Source organism: Monodelphis domestica, chromosome 4 (genome assembly GCF_027887165.1).
Source record: "Monodelphis domestica isolate mMonDom1 chromosome 4, mMonDom1.pri, whole genome shotgun sequence".
Lineage (NCBI taxonomy): Eukaryota > Metazoa > Chordata > Mammalia > Didelphimorphia > Didelphidae > Monodelphis > Monodelphis domestica.
Window position 1 is genome coordinate 250,581,704 of NC_077230.1, and position 26,070 is coordinate 250,607,773.

At 36.6% G+C, this 26,070-nt stretch overlaps 1 protein-coding gene across 1 annotated transcript; it reads left to right on the forward strand.

The window, feature by feature from the left end:
* Positions 1–12,712: 12,712 nt before the first annotated feature.
* Positions 12,713–24,954, forward strand: LOC100032596 (caspase-1-like). Its single transcript, XM_001381534.3, has 8 exons — positions 12,713–12,812; positions 14,435–14,701; positions 16,874–16,965; positions 17,405–17,578; positions 17,972–18,206; positions 19,284–19,427; positions 23,578–23,687; positions 24,071–24,954. Exons 1-8 carry the CDS (start codon positions 12,806–12,808, stop codon positions 24,167–24,169), a joined length of 1,128 nt encoding a protein of 375 aa, XP_001381571.2. The 5' UTR covers positions 12,713–12,805; the 3' UTR covers positions 24,170–24,954.
* Positions 24,955–26,070: the final 1,116 nt, after the last annotated feature.

Consider the following 26,070-nt stretch of genomic DNA (forward strand, 5'->3'; position numbering starts at 1 on the left):
CAGGACTAGAGTAAACACTAGAACATCACAGAGAAAATAAGTACAATAGGAATTGATATTACACATTTGCATTTGGGTATCTTAGCCAACAGACTTCTTCAGAAATCATCTTCTGATAGGAATGGATCCCTTTAGGAAAATCAGATTCCTGAGTTGCTTGTAGAGTTGGTATGTGATATTTCTGTTAAGAATATCCTTTTGCAAAGTACACATTAACTATAAACATCTATAAAAACTTAAGTAACAATATTTTACAGATGTATTCCTTTACCCCAGATTCTGGGGGAAATTCAAGAAAGCTTTGAGATATATATTCAAGCTCAAGATCCAGACTTCAACTGTGGTAAATTACAACTACAAATACAAGCCATATATTAAAAAACTTCACCTACTTCTCAAAGTATGTTCCCTAAAAGTTTCAGAATTTTCAATTATTAACATAATAGGTTGCTTGAGGAAATGGAAACTTTAATTTTCCAATTTTCATTATGTGCTTATTATGGGATTTTGTCAAAAAGGAAAAGGCTGACAGGGAAAATAATTCTCCATGTCCCAAAGGACACAGAGTGAGGACTTCATATACAGGCTAAAATTATCACTGGATCATGCCATCATTGTATCACTGGAGCCATAGCATCCAGACTGAGTGACAAATGCCAAAAGCGTATCTACAGTCCATATAAATTGTTGCCTTTTTACCCTTAGCAATTATACAGGCATGTTTCAGAGGTACGAGTTCTGCCCCTTGAGCTCTAATGTTAGAGGGCAGTGAAGCTGACCACTCATTGGCAAATTCTACGACTATAGCAGCTCCAGTGTAGCGTATGCCACGCCTCATAAAAGAAGAACCATCAGTAAATAAGAACAGATCTGAATTGTTTAAGGGAATGTCCAAGAGATCATCTCAAGGCTTTTCTGCCATGGATACCAGTGTTTCACAACTGTGTAATGGTTCTCCTAAATTTGATAAATCTGGAAGCAATGTGACAGGGTTAAGGGTTGAACAGCATTTCAAGGTAATGTTTTCATTGTTTAACAAGGTTATTCCATGCCTTATAATGCACTGATCAGAAAATGCCTGTGTTCCATGTCTTAGCAACAATGCTTCTACCTCATGTGGGCACATGATTGTTAATGGGCATCCTAATACTAGATCAACAGTTTTTGTCACTAGTAAGGCTGTAGCAGCTACTCCTCTAAGACATGGGGGTGCTCACGATTCTATTGGGTCCAGTTGGGTAGAATAATAGAAAATTGGGCAGTGAGAAGGCCCCAAAGTCTGAGTTAAAACACCTGAAGATACCTCTCTTGGCTCATGTACATACAAAATAAATGTTTGTTGTAATCTGGGATGCCTAGAGCAGGGGCAGACAGAATAGCCTGTTTTAGATCTGATAGAGCTGAGAAGTGTTCTGGCTCTAATTTGAGGGGTTCAGGGACCGAAACCCTAGTTAGTGCTATCAGGGTTTAGTAATTTCCCCATAGCAAGCAATCCATTGTCTACAAAACCCTGTTGCTCCTAAAATTGCTCTCAACTGTTTCTTAGTGGTAGGAGTACATAAATTTTGAATATTTTAACTTGTTTGGAGAAAATAAGGCAGGCACCCACAGTCAGGATGAACCCCCAAATATTCAACTTCAGGGAGACACCACGGAACCTTATCCATTGAGATCTTATGCCCTCTTTTGTGCAATTCCAAGAGAAGGTGTTTACTATCTTCCTGATATGTTTCTGCATCTCTTTAAGCCAAGAGTAGGTCATATACATATTTGATTAATTTGCTGTTTTTAATTTTTATATTATCTGTATCTTGGCTCAAAATTTGTGCAAATAAGCTAGGGCTATCTATGAAACCTTGTGGCAAATGACTCCAGTCATCTTATGGCCCTGCCAGGTGAAAGCAAAGATTTGCCTGGAGTTCTCATGTATGGGTATGTGAAAGAAGGCTCAGTACAAGTCTACTACTGTAAAGTAGGTATCTGTGCTAGGAATAGAAGAAATAATAGCATCTATGTTTGAAACTATGGCATGTCTCTTTATAATGTGATTGTTCACAGCCCTCAAATCCTGTACGAATCTATAGAGGTGCTTGCCATCGGGCCCCCTTTTTTGTTTTTTTAATGGGCAGGATGGGTGTGTTGTATTCAGATTTGCAAGGGATTATTATTCCCTGATCAATTAATGAGTTGATAATTGGGATAATACCCCCAATTTCCTCTTTTGAGAGGGGATAATGGGGAATGGAAGGAGGTTGGCTAGATTTAGTTTTTATCTGCATAGGAATAGCCATGATAAGGAAGTCTACACTAGAAGAAGATGTGGCCCAAAGAGACTCCCATATATATTCAGGTATTACAAAGATGGGATGCTCTTTCCCCTCCTGACTCTCTGAGAGAATTACAGGGAATACATTTAAAGATTCCTCAGGTATTTCCAATGTTAAGGAATCATCTTGGGAGCAAGTTATTGTGGCTCTGAGTTTGCATAAAAGGTCCCTCCCCAGTAAATTTAAAGGGTTGACAGGCATCAAAAGGAATGAATGTTGTACCTCTAGGGATCCTACAGACACCATTCTAGGGGAAAGTTTTTTAACCCTTTGGGGTATACCTGACACTCTCATTACATTCTCTGAGCCAACAGAATAACAATGTAAATCAGGTGTTCTCTTTAATACAGACCTGGAAGCTCCAGTGCCTAAAAGACAATCATAGTGGATGTTACCCACCTTTAAGGTAATATGGGGTTCATTAATATGGGAGGGCAGTGGATAGGGACAAAGGATAGTAGGACATCAGGGTATGGAAAATTAAAGAATGTATCCTCTGATTCCTGTGCCCCCCCAACCCCCGGACACCTTCATTGTGTTTGGGAAGTTTCTTGGGCACCTCCCTGAAGGGTACACCCTTGAGGGGCAGTAGCAACTTGAATATTTTTTGGAGGAGCACCACTTAAATTATATTGTGGTGGAGTCATCTGGTTTGAGTTATCATTTTCCAAATATCGATTTCTATAGTTATCATTCCTAAAGTTGTGGTTTCCATTATCATTATTATAGTTATTTCTATAATTATCACTTCTGTAGTTGTTATTAAACTGCCTATTCCATCTGATAATCTTGAGTAAAGTGCTACATGGTATCATTTTGTGGCTCTTCTTCTCACAGAATTAGCAAGCAATGGATCAATTATTAGATTCCTGAAGAGGGGCAATTGCTGTTGGTTTAGTATCATGCCTTCTTTTCAGTTTTTCAATCTTATCTATTAAATATATCATATGTTACTCTCTTCCTCCTTTTCTTTGTTTCCCTTTGAAACATATAAAGCTGTTTTCTGCAATTCTTCAAGGTCCATCTATGGCCATCATGGGCAATATGTTCTAAAATAATTTCTAATCACTGCAAGAGTTACTGACAAAGTGCTTTCTAATTGTTCTTATGCTATTTTCTTTAAATAGGTCAAAATCCAGGTATCTACCCCCAAACTAGATTATTCTGTCCATGAATCTGGCTCTCTTCCTAATTTTTCTTATTTTTTTTCAAAATCTATCCACTTATCTGTACTGTCTGCAAATTCCCTAATTGCTGTTAGAATGGGCTCTCTACAACGGTACAGTTGTAAAAGCTCTGCAGAGTCATTATAGTTCCATTCAGGATCCTGAGATGGCCAATGTGCTGTATTGCATCCCCGGGTTTTGTTGACATGAGCAATTATTTTATTTTTCTCATGTTCAGTTAAAAAAGCCTGTAGCAAGTTTTCAATGTCTTTGTAAGACAGATTATATTGAAAAAATATGTCTGTCATCTTTTTCGTTACCAGAAAGGAATCTTGTTCATATATGGGAACATTCCATGTAAATTCATTTCTTTCTTGGGGAGTAAACAGTATATTGTACCTTAAAGTCACCACATCCCCATTCCATCCTATTTCAGGTACTTCTATTAGAGGAAACAGGCCTCTAGGTGAATTTGGTACCTGTGGGTCAGTTTGACTAAGATGAGTTTCTCTAGAAGGACGAGATTTCCTTTGGGGTTGAATTTGGTTTTGTGTAGGAAAAGGAACATGAGAAACTGAGATTGCAGGGGAGGGGTTTTGGGAATTAAATTCAGCCAAGAATTGCAGACCATGAGAGATCCAGTCTGTTAGCTGAGCTATAGGGAAGGTGTTTTCCATCTCTATTTTGGGGAAGGAAATTTCCTCATTCAGTGGTTCAGAAATAGGTCTGTTTCTGGTGGGGTGGAGTTATGCCAATTGATCCTGTAGGAAACATTTTAAATTCTTCAATCGGGTTTGTGCATGCTCCTGTATTTTAACCTCATTTTTTCTATGTTTTCCCACATTTTATCTGATTTTTGCATATTTTTTTTTATTTTAGCATCACTTAACACATTACTGAGGAGTAAAAAATGATATTACTTAATAATATTAAAAATTGGAGTTATGCTGTATTCCTAAATGTCCCTAATTCTTCAACTTCCATATAAATGTCAAAAAATGTAATATTCATATATATATATATATATATCTATATATATGCATATATATATTTTGTAATTATTTTTCTAGTGGGCTTCACAAAACATGGTGGGAGCAGTACAAAGCCAAACTTTCTACAGTTTTTCCCACTCCTAATCTATGTAGGTGTTCCCTAAGGGAAAGGAGATTTAGAAATAGCTCTCCCAGTCAGGGCCTTAGGGCTCTGTTGCTAAGACTTAAAACAGCTGTTATCTATCTTATTTAAGGAGAGAGGGAGAAAAGAAAAAAAAAATAAATCCAAATTTACTTACCTCTATAGCTGATTAAAATAAGTTATTAAAATGGATCGTCACAGTAGAAAAAAGGCTTAGGAAAATTAAGAAGATTGAGGGTATTTTGTCACAAGCGTCATGGTCAGCCAAAACAGTAAAGTTTATAATTATGGTTGAGACTGAAAAATCAAAATTTAAGTGGTCTCCAGGGGAAATCACAAATAATAAAATACCCAAGTCAGCTGGAATTTTTTTATGGTGATTTAATTGATAGTGGAGGATATTAAGGAGAAGGAAGAAGGAGAAGTTGTAGATTTTTTCTCTCCCTCTCCCCCTGCCTGGCTATTATAGGGCAGAGAGATCAGGAGATAAGGAAGTAAGGTTTTGGAGTATGAAAGAAGAAGGAGTCACCTTGAACTCTAGAAAAAAAATGGCTAAACCCAGATGCCCAAACCTGAAACAGCTCAAGGCAAACTCACCACCACCACTCCAAGATGTCAAAATGCCTAGCACACTGCCAGCCAGAGTGACCTCTCCAAGGAAAGAGAAAGACAGAAGAAGTGAGGTGCCTTATATAGATGGTTTTACCTCACTTTCCTGCATCACATCTGTAACAATGATCACTTAACTTGACTTAGGACAACCCAGGGGTTTGTTCCCTTTTTTCTGCACATGACTGTTGCCTTTTTTCTCAGATACTTAATCCTTGAGTTTGGTGCAGACCTTCCTAATCTTGTTAAACTAAGGAGGGTGGGGAAACGTGGATTTCCCAAGACCTGATTCTGTTAATCCAAGTATCTCTATTGTTATTGATCAGGAAATAGCTAAATCAAATCTTCTTAAGTATTGTATGATTAAGGTCAATTAATTTTAAAATTCACAGAGTCAATCTAAGGCAGAGATCTGAGTGCCCTCTCCTTCACCCTCTTAATGTTTAACATATCAAAGCATGTTATTGCTGTCAAAACATGCTATTGCTGATTTGACTGTTCCTTGAACCTGGATGAAGTTCAGAGCCATATCTGCATTCTTGTTACCCTTTCTCATTGATGTTTCTCTGAGGATTGTTTTAACTTTCTGTGTTTTTTTTGCCTTTAAAATATTCAATCACTTCTGGTCAAGATGGCAGCTTAGAGAAAGCTAAAGTTCGGTGCTCCAGAAACCCTTCCTTACCGATCTCAAACTGAATGCTCCTAGGGCACCGAAACTCAAAAGAAACAACAGAATAGACCCCGGGAACACTCCTCCTGGACCTGGATCAAAAGGTATGGCCCCCCAAAAGTCAGAACCCAAGATCACCTGGATCTAAGGGGTAAGCAAAAGAAAGGTAACAGGACCCATCCCCCCCCCCCCAACCCAGAGCTCTGAATCCGAGGCAGCAGCAGGAACCTCAGGGCAGGCAAAAGGGCCTCGGGAGCCAGCTATTCTGAAGGCCTCTTCCTGAAAACAACCTGGCCCAGTTGAGGGGGCACCCAGACAGCAGGGAAACAAAGAGAGACAGGGGGAGCCTGTAGCCCCCTGACCAGATCCTTCCATCTGAGTCTCACCCAAGGTCCCTGCCTCAGGGCTTACTCAGTCCGAGGTTAATCCTATCACCAGCCCTCAGAGCTCCCTGAAGCCACGGCCCCTCCCCCTCAGAGTGCAGTCTCCTCTGGCCAGCAAAGGCATTGAAATACATCTGAATGTGTCAAGTCAGGTGCAGAGAATAGAAGTAAGGCAACAGAGAAGCATTAGGAGGGAACTGAGGAGGGTAGTAATACCTAAACACCGAAACACCAGCAATTTCCGGCTTCCTGGGGAAGACAGACAATTTGCCTGGGGCTAAAGCCACTGAATACCAGACAGATAACAGAAGAGCCAGCCCCTCTCACCCAGATAGAGATGGCAAACAGCACAGAAGCAAAAAAGCCTCAAAGCAACAAGAAAAACAAGAAGGGGGCAACTTTGGACACATTTTATGGAGCAAAAATACAAAATACAGAGGAGATAGAAGAGGAAACACAAGCAAATGTGCCAAAACCTTCCAAAGGAAATGGAAACTCTCCACAAACCCATGAAAAATTTGAATCTGAAATGATCAAAAAGATGGAAGCCTTCTGGCAGGAAAAGTGGGAATTAATGAAAAAGAATTTCACTCAACTACAAAACCGGTTTGACCAAACTAAAAAAGGAAAACTAGGCTTTAAAGGTCAGAATTAGGCAACTGGAAGTCAACGAGCAGGTAAAAGAGCAAGAATCAATAAAGCAAAGCCAAAAGATCAAGAAATTAGAAGAGAACATAAAATATCTCACTGACAAGGTGACAGACTTGGAAAATAGAGGAAGAAGAGATAATTTAAGAATAATTGGATTACCAGAAAATCCAGAAATAAACAGCAAACTCGACATCGTAATACAAGATATAATCAAAGAAAATTGCCCAGAGATTCGAGAACAAGGGGGAAATACAGCCACTGAAAGAGCTCATAGAACACCATCTACACTACATCCCCAAAAGACAACTCCCAGGAATGTAATTGCCAAATTCCAAAGCTTTCAAGCAAAAGAAAATATCCTACAAGAAGCCAGAAAAAGACAATTTAGATATAAAGGAATGCTAGTCAGGGTCACACAAGACCTTGAAAGTTCCATTCTGAATGATTGTAAGGCATGGAACATGATTTTCAGAGAGGCAAGAGAGCTGGGTCTTCAACCAAGAATCAGCTATCCATCAAAACTGACTATATACTTCCAAGGGAAAGTATGGGCATACAACAAAATAGAAGATTTCCAACTGTTTGCAAAGAAAAGACCAGAGCTCTGGGGAAAGTTCGATACGGAAAAACAAAGAGCACGGAATACCTGAAAAGGTAAATATGATGGAAAGGGAAAAGGAGAAAATTGTTATCTTTTCATTTATTCAAACTCTCTTCTATAAGGACTACATTTATACCTATATATATATATATATATATATATATATATATATATATATATATATATATATATATATATATTAATATATGGAAAATGTAATGTGTAAATAGGGGGAAAAGAAAACTCAAATAGAATAATCTTTCTCACACAAAGATTCGCACAGGAAGGAGAGGGGAAGAAAACTCCTATAAGAAGGAGAGGAAGAGAGTTTTTATTTAAACCTTACTCTCAGGGAAATCAACTCTGAGAGGGAAGAACATCCAGATCCATTGGGATCTTGAATTCTGTCTTACCAAACAAGGGAAGGGAGAAGGGAAAACCAAGGGGGGAGGGGGGAGGGAAAAGAAAAGGGGAGGGAAGGAGAGGGGGAAGGGGGAGGGAAGAAAAAGGGAGGGGCTAAAAAGGGAAACATATCAAGGGAGGGGACAAGGGGGACTGATTTAAAGTAAATCACTGGATTAAAAGGTTAGAGCTAAAGAAGAAAGGTTAGAATTAGGGAAGGATATCAAAATGCCAGAGAATTCACAAGTCACAATCACAACTTTGAACGTGAATGGGATGAACTCACCCATAAAAAGTAAATGAATCACAAAATGGGTTAGAATCCAAAATCCAAACATATGTTGTCTTCAAGAAACACACATGAGGAGGGTAGACACCCACAAGGTCAGAATTAAAGGATGGAGTAAGACCTTCTGGGCCTCAACTGATAGAAAGAAGGCAGGAGTTGCAATCATGATATCTGATAAAGCCAAAGCAAAAATAGACCTGATTAAAAGGGATAGGGAAGGTAAATATATTTTGTTAAAAGGGACTTTAGATAATGAGGAAATATCACTAATCAACATGTATGCACCAAATAATAGAGCACCCAAATTTCTAATGGAGAAACTAGGAGAATTGAAGGAAGAAATAGACAGTAAAACAATATTAGTGGGAGATTTGTACCAATCATTATCAAATTTAGAAAAATCAAATCAAAAAATAAATAAGAAAGAGGTAAAAGAAGTGAATGAAATCTTAGAAAAATTAGAGTTAATAGACATATGGAGAAAAATAAATAGGGACAAAAAGGAATAAACCTTCTTCTCAGCATCACATGGCACATTCACAAAGATTGACCATACACTAGGTCACAGAAACATGGCATACAAATGCAGAAAAGAAGAAATAATAAATGCAGCCTTTTCAGATCAGAAGGCAATAAAAATAATGATCAGTAACGTTACGTGGAAAACCAAATTAAAAATTAATTGGAAATTAAACAATATGATACTCCAAAATTGATTAGTTAGAGAAGAAATCACAGAAATAATTAATAATTTCATCAAGTAAAATAACAATGGTGAGACATCCTTTCAAACCTTTTGGGATGCAGCCAAAGTGGTAATTAGAGATAAATTCACATCCCTGCGTGCATATATTAACAAACTAGGGAGAGCAGAAATCAATCAATTGGAAATGCAAATAAAAAAACTTGAAAGCAATCAAATTAAAACCCCCCAGCAGAAAACCAAACTAGAAATCCTAAAAATTAAGGGAGAAATTAATAAAATTGAAAGTGATAGAACTATTGATTTAATAAATAAGACAAGAAACTGGTACTTTGAAAAAACAAACAAAATAGACAAAGTACTGGTCAATCTAATTAAAAAAAAAGGAAAGAAGAAAAGCAAATCAACAGCATCAAAGATGAAAAGGGGGACATCACCTCCAATGAAGAGGAAATCAAGGCAATCATTAAAAATTACTTTGCCCAATTATATGGCAAGAAATACAGCAATCTAGGTGATATGGATGAATATATACAAAAATACAAACTGTCTAGACTAACAGAAGAAGAAATAGAATTCGTAAATAATCCCATATCAGAAAATGAAATCCAACAGGCCATCAAAGAACTCCTTAAGAAAAAATCCCCAGGGCCCGATGGATTCACCAGTGAATTCTATCAAACATTCAGAGAACAGTTAATCCCAATACTATACAAACTATTTGACATAATAAGCAAAGAGGGAGTTCTACCAAACTCCTTTTACGACACAAACATGGTACTGATTCCAAAACCAGGCAGATCAAAAACAGAGAAAGAAAACTATAGACCAATCTCCCTAATGAATATAGATGCAAAAATCTTAAATAGGATACTAGCAAAAAGACTCCAGCAAGTTATCAGAAGGGTCATGCACCATGATCAAGTAGGATTTATACCAGGGATGCAGGCTGGTTCAATATTAGGAAAACCATCCACATAATCGACCATATCAACAAGCAAACCAACAAAAATCACATGATTATTTTAATAGACGCAGAAAATCCTTTGATAAAATACAACATCCATTCCTATTGAAAACACTAGAAAGCATAGGAATAGGAGGGTCATTCCTAAAAATAATAAACAGTATACATCTAAAACCATCAGCCAATATCATCTGCAATGGGGATAAACTAGATGCATTCCCAATAAGATCAGGAGTGAAACAAGGATGCCCATTATCACCTCTAGTATTTGACATTGTACTAGAAACACTAGCAGTAGCAATTAGAGAAGAAAAAGAAATTGAAGGCATCAAAATAGGCAAGGAGGAGGCTAAGCTATCACTCTTTGCAGATGACATGATGGTCTACTTAAAGAATCCTAGAGATTCAAACAAAAAGCCAATTGAAATAATCAACAACTTTAGCAAAGTTGCAGGATACAAAATAAATTCGCATAAGTCATCAGCATTTCTATACATCTCCAACACAGTTCAGTAGCAAAAACTAGAAAGATAAATCCCATTCAAAATCACCTTAGACAAAATAAAATACTTAGGAATCTATCTCCAGAGACAAAAACAGGAACTATATGAACACAACTACAAAACACTCTCCACACAACTAAAACTAGACTTGATCAATTGGAAAAACATTATCTGCTCATGGGAAGGACGAGCCAATGTAGCAAAAATGACCATCCTACCCAAACTTATCTATCTATTTAGTGCCATACCCATAGAACTTCCAAAAAATTTCTTTACTGATTTAGAAAAAAAAAAAAACATAAAATAGTTCATTTGGAATAACAAAGGATCAAGGATATCCAGGGAAATAATGAAAAAAAAAATACAAAGGAAGGGGGCCTTGTAGTCCCAGATCTCAAACTATATTACAATGCAGTATTCATCAAAACAATTTGGTACTGTTTAAGAGACAGAAAGGAGGATCAGTGGAATAGACTTGGGGCAAGTGACGTCAGCAAGACAATATATGATAAACACAAAGATCCCAGCTTTTGGGTCAAAAATCCACTATTCGATGAAAACTGCTTGGAAAACTGGAAGACAGTGTGGGAGAGATTAGGATTAGATCAACACCTCATACCTTACACCAAGATAAATTCAAAATGGGTGACTGACATGAACATAAAGAAGGAAACTATAAGTAAATTAGGTAAACACAGAATAGTATACATGCCAGACTTTTGGGAAGGGAAAGACTTTAAAACCAAGCAAGACATAGAAAGAGTTACAAAATGTAAAATAAATAATTTCGACTACATCAAATTAAAAAACTTTTGTACAAACAAAACCAATATAACTAAAATCAGAAGGAAAGCAACAAATTGGGAAGCAATCTTCATAAAAAACCTCTGACAAAGGTTTAATTACTCAAATTTACCAAGAGCTAAATCAATTGTACAAAAAATCAAGCCATTCTCCTATTGATAAATTTGCAAGGGACATGAACAGGCAGTTCTCAGCCAAAGAAATCAAAACTATTAATAAGCACATGAAAAAATGCTCTACATCTCTTATAATCAGAGAGATGCAAATCAAAACAACTCTGAGGTATCCCCTCACACCTAGCAGATTGGCTAACATGACAGCTATGGAAAGTAATGAATGCTGGAGGGGAGGCAGCAAAGTAGGGACATTAATTCATTGCTGGTGGAGTTGTGAAGTGATCCAACCATTCTGGAGGGCAATTTGGAACTATGCCCAAAGGGTGATAAAAGACTGTCTGCCCTTTGATCCAGCCATAGCACTGCTGGGTTTATACCCCAAAGAGATAATAAGGAAAAAGACTTGTACAAGAATATTCATAGCTGCGCTCTTTGTGGTGGCCAAAAATTGGAAAATGAGGGGATGCCTTTCAATTGGGGAATGGCTGAACAAATTGTGGTATATGTTGGTGATGGAATACTATTGTGCTCAAAGGAATAATAAAGTGGAGGAATTCCACGGAGACTGGAACAACCTCCAGGAAGTGATGCAGAGCGAAAGGAGCAGAACCAGGAAAACATTGTTCACAGATACTGACACACTGTGGTACAATCGAAGGTAATGGACTCCTCCACTAGGGACAATGCAATGTCTCTGAACAATCTGCAGGGATCTAAAAAACACTATCCACAAGCAGAGGATAAATTTTGGGAGTAAAAACACCGATGAAAAGCAACTGCTTGGCTACAGGGGCTGAGAGGAAATGACTGAGGAGAGACTCTAAATGAACACTCTAGTGCAAATACCAACAACATGGAAATGGGTTCGAACCAAGAACACATGTGAAACCCAGTGTTATTGTGAGCCGACTATGGGAGAAATGGTGAGAGGGGGGCGGGGGGAGTAAAAGATAATGATCATTGTTTCCAATGAATAATGTCTGTAAATAACCAAATAAAATAATGTTTAAAAAGTAAAAAAAAAATATTCAATCAGCTTCCATTAAACTGGCCTCATTTGCCATCAGAATGTGAGGTCTTTCAGACCACAAACTGTGTCTCTGGTCTTGTCTTTTCCGTCTCCCTTACTTGAGGAAATCCTGGTCCCCGTTCTGTCATCTAGAAGCACACTCACACCCAGGATCACACACTAGGCAAACACATTTCAAAAAGCAGAAAGTGTAAACCGACAAGATTTAAAAAAAGCAGAACCCTGGTGTTTTTTACAGTGCTATCTTGGCAGAGTTCCCATGTTATGTTGCAATCAGATTTCCTGACAGAAAGAGGAAGAAGGTGTATATATATATATAGAGAGAGAGATAGAGAGATAGAGAGAGAGAGAGAGAGAGAGAGAGAGAGAGAGAGAGAGAGAGAGAGAGAGAGAGAGATCACTTTCAGCATACTTCATTCCATATTCTAGAAGAAAGTGGCTGAGTAAACCATGGCTGGTGAGTGAGGGGATTTTTTCATTGGTTAGGGAACTTTGAAAGGTGGGAAGAAACTTTTAGGAAGAATTTAGATCTTTCAAGCACATAGTATGCTTCTGGTTAGAGAAGAGCTTGACCAGAAGTAGGTAAGGAAGGATAAATAGTCCAGAATTGGGATGCACAATTAATCTATCCCTGTATTACTTTGGATCGGTGGTTCTTTACTCCCTAGGCATTCATCATTGAGACAAGTGACTTAAAGATATTCTGATTTCATTTGATTTTTCTCAGAGTTTCATATGTTTCATAGAAACATTTCTTGTAAGTTACGGAAATTGTGAAAGGCAGAGAGGAACTAATTTTTGACTCTGGTGTTTTGAGTTTCAGTTGTAGATCCCATATAAATTCTTATATGCTCTCAGCTCTATTGTCAAAAAGGTTAATTAGAGTGGTCATTTTGAAATATATTCCATAGATTGGTTTTATGCTACTTTTCCAATTTCTCATATTATATACATTTGCCTTGTTGAATTAGTATAGCCCATCATTCAACCCTAAAATACATCTCCTTCCCTCTTCTACCTACTGACTTTCTTTTCTAACTTCAATGACCGACTCTTATTCTCTCCTCCATGAAGCCTCTCATGATTGCCTTAAATAAAAGCCCTCCCTTTCTACTTAAATAAATCTGGAGTCTTTTGTCTTGATCTTTCCTTTGTCCTTATCATCATTACTATGCTATCATGTATCACAATTATTTGAACTTGTATTATTATATATGTTTCTTATAAACTATTAAGGTTTTGAGGTCCTAAACTACTGGCTATCATTTTTATTTTCTCAGTTCCTTGCTCTCTTTAAATGCTTATCAAATGCTTAATGAATTTAGTTCAGTTTAGTAAAGGAATCTAAGAGAAGTATTATGAGGATATAAAACTTGAGTAAGCCAACAGACCAATATTTATTAATCACTTACTAATTGCTCACTATGGACTAGGAAGATGACTCAATGAATAGAATACCAGGTATAGACTCAGGGAGACTCATTTTCCTTAGTTCAAATCTGCTCTCAGACAATTAACAGCTATGTGACTCGTGGCAACTTACTAAACCGTATTTGTCTCAGTTGCATTATTTGTAAAATGAATTAGAGAAGTAATGTTGAACTACTCTAGCATTTTTTTATAAGAAAACCCCAAGGGGAGTTGCAAAGTATCAGTTAAGAATGACCAATAACAATAAATATACCTACTATTATCAGGAAAAATCATATGGTACCCCTTGTTTGTTAGAAACTATGAAAAGTAAATAATTGAATTTGTTTTCCTGGTCCTTCTCAGATTTTTTTGAAAATCATAAGAAATGTTTCAGGTCCTATTTGACTTGTTCATGGTTTCATGACATTTTAAAAATAGAGCTTTCACTGGAATACTAACATGGAAGAGAGTTCTCAGAAGGTTAGAATAATTATAATAAGAAAAAAAAAAACGGGGGATTATTGGGCCAAGATTTGTTCAAAGTTTGCTAGAACTTGTGGGGACCTGTATTAAAAGTAAGAGATCTGTGCTTTTTAATATATCTTGGGCTGATACTGAATACTGATACTGAAGATACTGAAAGAGTATCTCTTTTGTTTCTTACAGACAAAGTTCTAATGGAGAAGAGGAGGCTGTTTGTGGAGTCAGTAGATAGGGGTGTAATGAATGGGTTATTGGATGATTTATTAGAAGTCCAAGTGTTGAATCTGGAAGAAATGGAGATAGTAAGGGAAGAAAGTAAAACAATCAGGGATAAGGCCCGTGTCCTGATTGATGCTGTCATTTCCAAGGGCCCCAAAGCCAGCCAATGTTTTACTAAAAGTATCTGTGAAAGAGATGGACACCTTGCAGAAAAACTTGGTCTGTCTTCAGGTAAGAGAAAATATCTCATCTGAAAGGTGACTGTAGCTATCCCTTGTACTTTGGAACCTTCTGTAAGACTTCTATATTATTAGATAGATAGAATAGATATAAACCTATGCCTACCTGTACTGAGCTAAATGACTCTTCCTCTTGTGGAACCAGGGTGGGATTCTAGTGGAAAATTTTCCCCATATAGTTTTATCCTGGTTTTCCTTTTCTCCTTGAAAGCTGAAAGGGGTTCAGTCGATCCTACCACTCTTTTGTTTTCTATGTACTCACTTGGTCAAAGATGCCACAGATCCCTATATCACTCTCTCCCCTGCCCCAAGCACATAAAGAAGAGAAATAAATGGATAAATTGAGTCTAAAAAAGAAAAGAATTTTCTAAAATATAGAGTTGAATAGTAATCAAAGTCATATCTCACTGTGCAGAGAACAGGCTCCTAGACCTATAAACATATGCATCCTAAGGAATGACAATATAGAAAGGACCACTATGAGTATAGTTGAGGAGTGAAACCCAGGTAATGAGATAATAGACCCAGGTTATTTAGGTAATTTTCTTATTTTGTTTTTGCATAATAGTAACTAACACTTTTTTTAGTATCATCATATCCTGCTACTGTTTGCTCAGGGTAAAGAACTATAGAGAAATTCTTAGGTACTACATTATGCTCTTATTAACAAAATTATTATTGGGGGAGTTTGGACTAAGAGGAGAGTGGTTTTTGAGAACAAAAAATGGTGTTAATATAGGGTCTGATCCTCTCATTCTGTAAAAAAGACTGAAAAAATAGGAAAAAGTCGGATTATGAAAGACTTAAAATAAGAAACAGCATGTTACACATGATAATGTTGGTAATAAGGATACACTGGAGATTATTTCAGAGTGAAGAGTGTCTCATAGGTAGAACTATGCTTTAGGAGAATCATGGCTCAATCATCTACCATCTTTAATTTCAACCTGTGAGAATCCAGGAAGTTGCTTGCAAGATATTGTAGTGGGGGAATCTGTCAAAAACAACCATTACCTCTATTCTCCCCTAGGACACCCAAAAGAAAAGAGGAATACACTTTTATTTTATCCTAAAGATTTATGCAACAAATGGCAAAGCATCCAAAATGCTAAAAGAGAAGTTATACGAATTATAGGAGGAAAAGGACAGTAAAATGTTACTAATTGGGGAATTCAACCTTCCCCTGTCAAAAGTAGATAAATGAAGTAAAAAAAATAAAGAAAATAAGGAGGTAATTAAATTTTTAGAAAAGTTAAATATGATAGACCTCTTGAGAAATTTGAGTGGGAGTAGAAGGGAACTCAATTTGTTTTCTTAGAAGTAGATGGCACCTTCACAAAAATTGACCATATACTATAGTAAAGATTATTAATTGGAAATTAATCTTATCCTAAAGAATGAATGTATCAAAGAAAAAATCATAGAAAAAATCAAAAATTTCATTAAAGAAGACACCAATGAGGAGACAGCATATCAAAATTTGTGGGATGAAGCCAAAGCTATATACTTAGGGAGAATTTTATATTCTAAATGCTTACATCAATAAAATAGAGAATGAACAGCTCAAATTCAAAATATCTGAAATATATATATATATATATATATATATATATATATATATATATATATATATGACTATTTCATTACAAACTCTATTTTCTTTTGGCCTCTCCTATTACCAGTGGAGATACCACAACCTTCATAGTCATACAGATTCAACACATTTGTATCTTCCTTTATTATACATTCTGATCACAACTGTTTAATTACTTGCCTTTTTTTGTCATTTCTGCCTTCACAATATCTCTCATATATATCATCTCATCTCCAATTACATGTAGTTTAAGTTACCTCTCTTTGATTATTACAATTGTCTTCTAATTGGTCTCTCCTCTTTAAGAATCTCAAGACTCCAAACCTTTCTTCCCATGGTTGTCAATGCTCCTTGAAGAAATGTGTTATTTCCTTTCTTCATATTCCCAGTGCCTAACATAATAGCTGGCTCATAGGAAGTAAATAAGATAAATGGTTTTTGATTGGTTGATTCATGAAAATGGAATTTTATAATGCTCCCCAATCCCCAAGACACAAGAGAATTGTAGGATGTATTAGGGAATCTAATGCAAATAATATCACAGATCACAAAATCTCTTGTGTTTGATAGTTCCTCAGGCAATCCAGGACGATGCTATAGACACACTCAAGCTTTGTTCCTATGAAGACTTCCAACAGAAAAGGAAGGAGATGGAAGGACAGGTACTATGTATGCCCTTTTCACTGGGAAAGAAATAACTAGTAACTCACCCAGCTAAAAATATGTTGGACTCCAGTGGGAAGAAGATCTTTTCTATATCTACTTTAATATTTGTAAGATAGCTAAGAGCAAGATCTGTCCATTTCCTATACTAGATGTCTTGATCCCTTTTATCTCCAGTTGCCAAGCAAAGTTTACATTTTTTTTTTGCAAGATCCTTCACTGAATACCCATAATTCATTCTGGACATAGGATTTCTGATATTTCCATTTTCTGTTCCCTTCATCCAACCTCCTCTCTACTTAAGATAATGTTGTATTTAGACATCTTATAAATGTTGGTGAACAAAGCTACTGTACACTTACCAGAGCAATTTGTCTTTGTTCTTAAACTCAGCATTGTTGGGGAAGACTCATTCACACTCATATTAATTGCCTACAGATATACCCAGTCATGGAGAAAGGATTCCGCACACGCCTTGCCCTCATCATCTGTAATAAAGAATTTGATGAACTCCCCAGGCGGAATGGAGCTGAAAATGATGTCACAGGAATGCAGAACCTTCTTGAGGGTTTGGGTTACAGAGTACATGTTAAAGAGAACCTCACTGCTTTGGTAAACACAAATCCAATCCCTTTGTCCCTTCAAAGTGTTAGACAATCCCTGTCCTAAGCCCTGCAAGGAGTTTCATTCCAGGGACTAGCTTGGAGAACTCAAAATTGTCCCTAAAAATCTCAGCACCTTTCAACATACCATTTCAAGGAAAGAAGGTCAGTAATTGGAATAGTATTATGTAGACTTGATGAGACTACTCTCTTCCCTGATATTTTCAGGAAGATTCTTATTTTATAATGTTCCTGTTTTCCTTAAAATGTTAACTTCAATCTTCCTTTCAATTAAAAATATCTATTTCCCATTAAGATACAGCATCAGTTGTGCCACTGAAAGCAAAATTAAAAATTATTCCACTATATATTACTGAGTCAATAAATCTAGACTTTCTCTTAGGAAATGGAGTCAGCGCTAAAGCAGTTTGCCTCCTACCCAGAGCACCAGACTTCTGATAGTACTTTTCTGGTACTCATGTCTCATGGAGTGCCAGGAGGCATCTGTGGGAAGGATTACACAGATAAAGTTCCCCAAATTCTAGATGTTAACAAGATCTTCCAAATTTTCAACACTTCCAACTGCCCTACTTTGAAGGACAAGCCCAAGATCATAATTCTTCAGGCTTGCAGAGGAGGTGAGTATGGATAGGGATTAATTGATAGTATAGTCATCCCTGGTGCTTCAACTTCTATAGGGAAATCTCCACATCTCATTTATTATATACTTTAGTTCTGATGGAAAAATGCATAGTATTGCCCATGCTTAGATAATCTTCCCTATGAGAATTCCATTCAATGGATTTATGTTCATCTTGACAATAGATCTGGTGAGTTAGGAAGAAGTTGCCTCAATCTGATGAAATGTCTTTATCCACCATTCTTTGGCAATAAGTCTCCTCCCAATCTGTCATTTTGACAATGAAAATAGTCAGTAGAGAATGGTGTGACAATGAAAAACTAGAGGACCTGGATGGAGAAAGCCTTTAGTTTAATTAAGAGAAAATGAAAAGATCAAAGGATTTGGCATAAAAGAACCTATATTCAAGTAAAATTCCTCTTCTATATAATTCCTTCTCACTTAGGAAATGATTGTAACCCCTAAGGTTGAATTGAGTTCACTCCTATACTATAATGCAAAGAGTACTGCCTTGAGTCAGAAGACCTCCATTCAAATCCTAAAGCTGACAATGTCTGTGTAATCTTAGACAAGTCACTGAAGCTTTATGGGTCTTAGTTTCTCAACTTTTCAAAGAATGGCTTAGACTAAATTGTCTCTGATTTCCTATATATAATGTCTTTGACTCTGATTAGATGTGTGATCATATTAGTCTCTTAGCATCTCCATGCTACAGTTTTTTATATTAAATTGGAGAGATGTTGTGAGACTTAAATGAGGTAATATATGTAGAATATTTAGTGATGCTTATAGTTCTACATAAAGCTTAGCTCTTATTATGATATTGAAAAAACTGCTATCTATAGAAGAAATTAGTCCTAACATGTGTGTGTGTGAGAGAGAGAGAGAGAGAGAGAGAGAGAGAAAGAGAGAGAGAGAGAGAGAGAGAGAGAGAGAGAGAGAGAGAGAGAGAGAGAGAGAGACTGATGTAGAGACATAGGCAGAGAGAAGGTATATGAATTATTCCTGCTACATATAAGCCCAACATTTAAGTATGCTTATTTCTGCTCAATGCCCAACTCTCATGTTTCTGCAGAGAATGATGGAGTTGTTTGGGTTAATGATTCATCAAAGTCCTCTCAACAGAGATGTAGCCAGAACTTACCCATCTTTGAAGATGATGCTGTCCGCAGGGCCCATGTGGAGAAGGACTTCATTGCTTTTTGTTCTTCTACTCCAGGTAGATGACTTCCTAGGCAAGAATTTTATAAATTCGCAATCTCATCTGAGGTCGTCCAAGAAGAATCAATAATCCAAGTATGGTAGGGATTGATAAAACATCATATGATTACTGTATCATTCTTGGTTTCTCTAGACCAATGATGGTGGCCCTTTTAGAGACCATGTGCCATGTCAACCCTAGAGATTGAGTGCTCTGCTGCCACTCTAGAGACCCCTACAGTCCCCCTTCCCCATACTTCCACCTCCTTACCAAGGCAGGGGAAGGAGAAAGCATTCCCACTGAGCTGCTGGGCAGAGGGGAAGATGAAATGAAAAAAATTTCCTCAGGGTTAGGGGTAAGGGTAGAAATGAATTTAGGGTTAGAATGAATTTAGAGTTAGGAATAGGGTTAAGAAATGAATTTAGAGTTGGAGTTAGGAAGGAGAGTGGCTCCATCTCAGGCCATTCCCCTCTAGCTCTGCTGCCTGTGACCCACTCACTTATCCCAGACAGGGGAAGGAATAAGGACTCCCATTGGACTCCTGGGCAGAGGGGCAGGTCATGTGTCTTTAGGGTTAGAAACAAATTTAGAGTTAGGGTTAGAAATGAATTTAGGGATAGGGTTAGGAAGGGGAATAGCCTAATGCTCTGCTCCCCTCAAGCTCTTCCTCCTATGACCTGGCTACCTTATACCAAACAGCGCAGGAAGTAAGTGCTCCCATTGGGTTTCTGGGTAGAGAGGTGGGTCCAGTGAAATAATGTCCTCAGGTGGAGTGGAGGGGTAAGGGGACCAACACCACCTAGTCCCTCTGCCATTCTAATAACAAACTCTGGCAGGCATGAGGACATGCTCAGAGAAGTCTCTGCATGCTTTTTTTGGCACTTGTGCCTTGAGTTTGTCATCATAGATCTAGACCTTTTTTCAGAATATCTCATTGGTTCCTTTCAGTTACATTTTATCTATTTTTTCCATAATAACTAATGTCATAAAAATTTTTCTATTGCCATTCTGTATGACTGACTGACTCAGAACTTACTGTTTGCAAAAGTTTCCTCATGGCAAAGTCTCTTTTTTAAAAAAAAATGTATTTATCTAGAATATTTTTCCTTGGTTACCTGATTCATATTCTTTCCATCCCTTCTTACCTCCCCAAAACTGGAGCCAATGAGAAATTACACTGGCTTATACATGTATCATTGTTCAAAACCTATTTCCATGTTATTAATATTTGCAGTAGAGTGATCATTTAAATGCAAAATCCCCAATTATATGCCTATTGAACCATGTGGTCAATCATATATTTTTCTTCTGTGTTTCTACTCCAACAGTTTTATGTTTTTTTTTTTTCTCAATGTGAATAGTGTTCTTTCTCACAAATCCTTTGGGATTGTCCATGGTCATTGCACTGCTACTAGTAAAGAAGTCCACTATATTTGATTGTGCCACAATGTTTCACTTTCTGTATACAATGTTCTCTTGGTTATGCTCATTTCAATCTGCATTAATTTCTTCAGGTTTTTCCAGTTCACATAAAAATTCTCCAGGTCATCATTTCTTACAGCACAATAATTCCATCACCATCAGATACCATAATTTGTTCAATCAAAGGACACTCTGTCATTTTCTAATTTTTGCCACTATAAAAAGTACAGATACCTGTCAGATAGATCTATGAGAAAGGAAAGACTTTAAGACCAAACAAGAGATCGAGAATATTACAAAATATAAAATGAATAATTTTGGTTACATTAATTTAAAAAAAGGTTTTTAATAAACAAAACCTATGCAACCAGAGTAGAAGGGAAGCAACAGATTGTAGAGGAAAATTTATAACATAAACCTCTGACAAATGTTTCATTTCTCAAATTTCTAAAGACCCAAGTCAATTGTATAAAAAATCAATCCATTCCCCAAATGACAACTGGTCAAGGGACATAAATAGGCAGTTTTTAGATAAAGAAATCAAAACTATCAATAAGCACATGAAAAAGTGTTCTAAGTCTCTCATAATTAGAGAAATTGAAATCAAAACAATGTTGAAGTACCACCTCAGGAGTTGTGAATTGATTTAACCATTCTAGAAGGCAATTTGGAATTATGACCAAAGGGCTTTAAAAGGCTGCCTGCCCTTTGATCCAGCCTTGTCACTGTTGGGTTTGTACCCCCCAAAGGGTTGAGGAGGGAAAAAATAGTTGTACCAAAAAAATGGCCAAGTCTCTTAATCCAAAAACATTCTGCTATCTCTGAAGACAAAATTTCTAGATATCAGCAACTTAAGAACTTAAACAGGAATATATTTCTGAAAGTATAATTTAACAAAGTCTTGATTACATTGATTAAGAAGAAAATTAAGAAGTCAGAGTCAAATGGGATTAGAGAAGTGTTCCTATTAGAAGATTTCTAGGAAGGATTAAAAATGTATAAGGAACATGAGAGTATAGAGAAAGAGGGAGAAGAGGTTATAGGCACATGTTGCTGCTACATTTCCTAGCATCCTATTCTAAAACACACTTTGGCCTTCCTTACTTCTCATCTTTTGTAGAACAAAATGCCTTTTTTTTTGAGAAAGAAGAAACTTATTTGTAGTGAAAAGAGACCAATAAGAAATATAATTCAAGAAGCTATCCTTGAGGAAAGAGGAATAAGACTAATATTTATTCACTCATTACCTGCCATTTATTAAGCTTCTACTAAAGAGAGCATCTAACTTTTTTTTTTTCCTGGAAATTGCCTCTTTGCTTCTCCTTTCTCCCTATGGCAGGGGAAAAAGTACCATGCTTATAGAATGTGGTGTTGACCTAATTTAGACCCTCATTACTTCAAGTTTGGACTATAATAATGAGTTCCTAACAAGTCTATCTTCATTTTTCTTTCTCGCTGTCTAATCATTTAAATAGATGTCAAAATGATCTACTTAAAGTGTATATTTAAAATCCTTTTCACTTGCTCAAAAATCTCTAATTTCTCCTCATTTGTTTCTCTGGCACCTTGCACAATGCCTTACACATAGCAGGCACTTAATCAAGATTTGCTCAATTGAATTTCCTAAAAGATGAAAGACATTGGTCTTTAGTCATACATAAAGCCCTCCAAAATACTTACAATTAATTTTTTGACCCTAATGTTACACCTCTTTCTTTTCTTTTATCTGCTAGCTAAATTAAATAAATAACACCCTAATCTCATCCTTTTTCCTTCCTTCTATTGTGTAATATTTATTGGGAAAGGAAATGGGATTGGAAAAATGAGGGATAATGGGAGATTTGTAGCAGGGTATGGAGGAGAGAGGGGAGAGAGGGTATATTGCTTGGTGAGGCAAGGGAGGGAGATGCCCCCTGCTGAGAGGAAACAGCAGGGGTTGGATAAGGACTATTTGTTGTAGAATGACTGAACTGAAGTTCAGCTCCCTCTATGACCAGAAAAGATAGTCCACTTATCTGACTGCGAATTCAAATAATATAAAGTTAAATAACCAGTTGGGATTGGAGTTTTTTCTCAGCTTCAGACCTGAGGCCAGGCCCCAGAGGCTGGTGGAGGGTTCTCCCACTCCTGTCTAATCTATATCAATCCAGTTTTGTCTTTTTAGAATCTTAGCAGTAGACAGAAAGCAAACAAGAACAGGTCTAACCTTCAGAAGCGACTGGGCCTGAATCTTCCGGCTAAACCAAGAAGAGCATGCCACTCCAGACTGGACTGAACAAAGTCCTGTCCTCCTCCAACACCAGGAAGCCAGTCCCACAGGGCAGGAAGGAAGTGCTAGTCAACAGACCCAACTGCCACTCCCAGTAGGAAGGAAGTTCTAGTCACAAGACCCAACTGTCACTCCCAGTTGCCCCTTCCCCCACAAACTGTCAGTCTTGTTCCCTTTCCACAATTGCCACTACTGAAATACTTGTAATCCCTTCAGAACTTATTTTAATTGACATCTCCTTTAAGAAATCTTCTTCACTCTTCCTTCCCTAGGTGAACAAATTTTCTCTCTTTACAGCAATGTTACTCTCTCCTTTGCCCTTATTAAATGCTACTTCTTTCCTATTTGTGTGTTTATATCTAATCTTCTCTGTTGGATTTTAAATGTCTTGGTGAAAGGAAATGTATTATTTTTCATCTTTGAAATGCTTTTATATATCCAATGTTTAATAACTGGAAAATTGAATTCCATTCCCAGATAACATATCTTGGAGAAACATCTACAAGGGTTCTCTCTTCATCATCCAATTAATTCTTTACATCAAAAAGTTTGCTTGGTGCTATCACCTGTATGAAATTTTCTGCAAGGTAAGATAATGAACACATCATGGACTTTTGTGCCAACACTGTTCTTTCCAGTTTGTTTAGTTTTATTCTCCATTTTCCCTTTATGTCTTGTTAAGCTATGAGGGCTCTTCCTAAACTGGAAGATCTAGGCCTAAATTGGCCTGACATGATATAAATCACAGTAACCATGTGGCAATTAATTCCTCATATTTTCCTGCTACCCTGAAGCAGCCTATATCAGTGGTCAACAATTTCAGTCAAGAATCTAGGATTACTTCATTTTGTTTCTCCTCCTGGGAAGTTTGCAAATGGGAAGTGAGATTTGCTTGGTATTTTTATTTCTTGGTTCTGATGCACATGAATATTTTTTTTCTCTCAGAAACTCATCTTGTCTCTTCACTTAGGTTCAACATTCATTTGAAACCCCAGCAGAGAAGCTGCAAATGCCCACCATTGAAAGAGCTACATTAACAAAGTATTTCTATCTTTTCCCAGGGAATTAAAGCTAATATACTGCAGTAGCAGCAGCTGTTGGCTGCTCGGGGAAATTATACTAATGTGGGAGGGGTAATATTTCTCATCTCCAGGTATAATTTGGGTAATGGATAAAAGTGTGGAATGGCAACTGTTTGGGTAAATAATGCAGATCTCATGACTTGTTTTGAATAGGTAGAAGTATGTTTCTGATCTTAGATGTCCCTGCTCTGATGTTATAAATGTAGAAAGTGATGAGCAGAGCAATCTCTTTTCCTTGTTTTTAATAGTGGTTTAGAGGTAGTCTCTTGTTTTGATCTTAGATGTACCCACATAGAGGAGATTGAAGAGCAAAAGCAACTTTTAGAATTAAAAATTGGCATAGCCCTCTCTTTACATAGTCAGTTAGATCTCTTAATATAGCAAATAGCAGTCATATCTCTGTTCCTAAACTGTACCCCAAAGTACTTCAGTGCAAGGATGTTCCTCTATGAGAGTATCTTGTGGTATACCTTGGTGTTATTGTTATGTCTCTAAATCATATTATTCTGCATCTTTCTTCCCATTACTCTAATTGGTAAATATTGGGACATCATAATTTTGTGACTGTGTCTTTCATTTCATGGGTTGGCCCTGGGCTAAGAAATCGCTATGTCATTATCCTTTCTTATGTTATACTTCCCTTTTATATTTTCCTGTAGGAAGTCACATGTAATTTAATACTTATATAACAACCTCCTCTGGAATGATGTATTAATTACAGTTTTTTTTATGATTTCTTATTATCTGATTTTTCAATAAACAGTTCAACAAATACAGAATGAAATAATTTGTCGTCTTTTTGGGGTTTTTTACCAATTAAGTCAGACATTAAGGGGACTCCTCAGTAATAATGTGAACAGGACAGAGCAATACAGAAAATTCTAGTTTTCCTAATATAGTACTAATGAATTTAATTCAGTGTTTCTTGAGCAGCTTATCCATATTCAGAAGTATATTAAGGTCTGTGGGTTACACATGAGAAGTGGGAAACTCAGTCCCTGCCTTTTAGGAGCTTACAGTTTTATTGAAGAGATGAGACATTTGCACAAGATCCAAATAGAGAAGATTAAAAAATGCTTCCTCTGCTATTCACCACTTCTGAGTCTGTCTATTTTAAATCCTCTCTTTCTACAGACAATTAAATGGTGGGTTAGGGAGGATAAATGATTGCTTAAAGTCATGTAGTAACAACCTCTCTGGGTCTTTCCCCCTTCATTTATAACCAGAGGGTTGGTCACAATTAAGTAAGAAGAGGGAGAGCAGTGCCGTAAAATGGAGTAGTGGATAGAATACTTGCTCTGGAGGTCATGATGATTTATTCATTTTCTTGAGTTAAAATATGTGAACTTGAACAATTATTTAACCCTGTTTGCCTCAGTTTCATCATCTACAAAATGAATAAGAGAAGTAAATACTGAATCATTCCAGTATCTTTGCCAAAAAAATAAAGAAACAAATGAATCACAAATAATCAGACATAACCAAAGATGACTGAAGAACAGCATAAGAGAATTCAGTTTGTGTATATCTAAAGTACCTTTCAGTTCCACTTTTTGCTCAGAAATACTTATGTGTACAGTATTATAATTCAAAACAAGTAGTACTGTGTGGCTGGTGTATAATAAATCCTTAAAAATAATTGTTATTACGGAGTTAATAATAAATTCCTCAAAATAACCCTATATAGCAGGTTCTGTTCTCATTTTACAAAAGAGAAAACTAAGGTTCATTCTCTTCTACCTCTGAAATAATATTTAAAAAGGGATTTTAATGATTAATTTTTTAGTTACTATAAGGAAATAGCAGTAGTTTAAATAATATAGTAAAAAAAGAAAAATTCCAAGATGTTTTGAAAATAAATCTTCATTTTTAATGAATAAGTGATGGA

Bases quoted from the DNA above. Each gene is read 5' to 3' on its own strand.
- LOC100032596 (XM_001381534.3), top strand. The intron at 14,702-16,873 runs GTAAGAGAAAAT...TGTGTTTGATAG, and splicing joins AAAACTTGGTCTGTCTTCAG to TTCCTCAGGCAATCCAGGAC. The intron at 18,207-19,283 runs GTGAGTATGGAT...ATGTTTCTGCAG, and splicing joins TCTTCAGGCTTGCAGAGGAG to AGAATGATGGAGTTGTTTGG.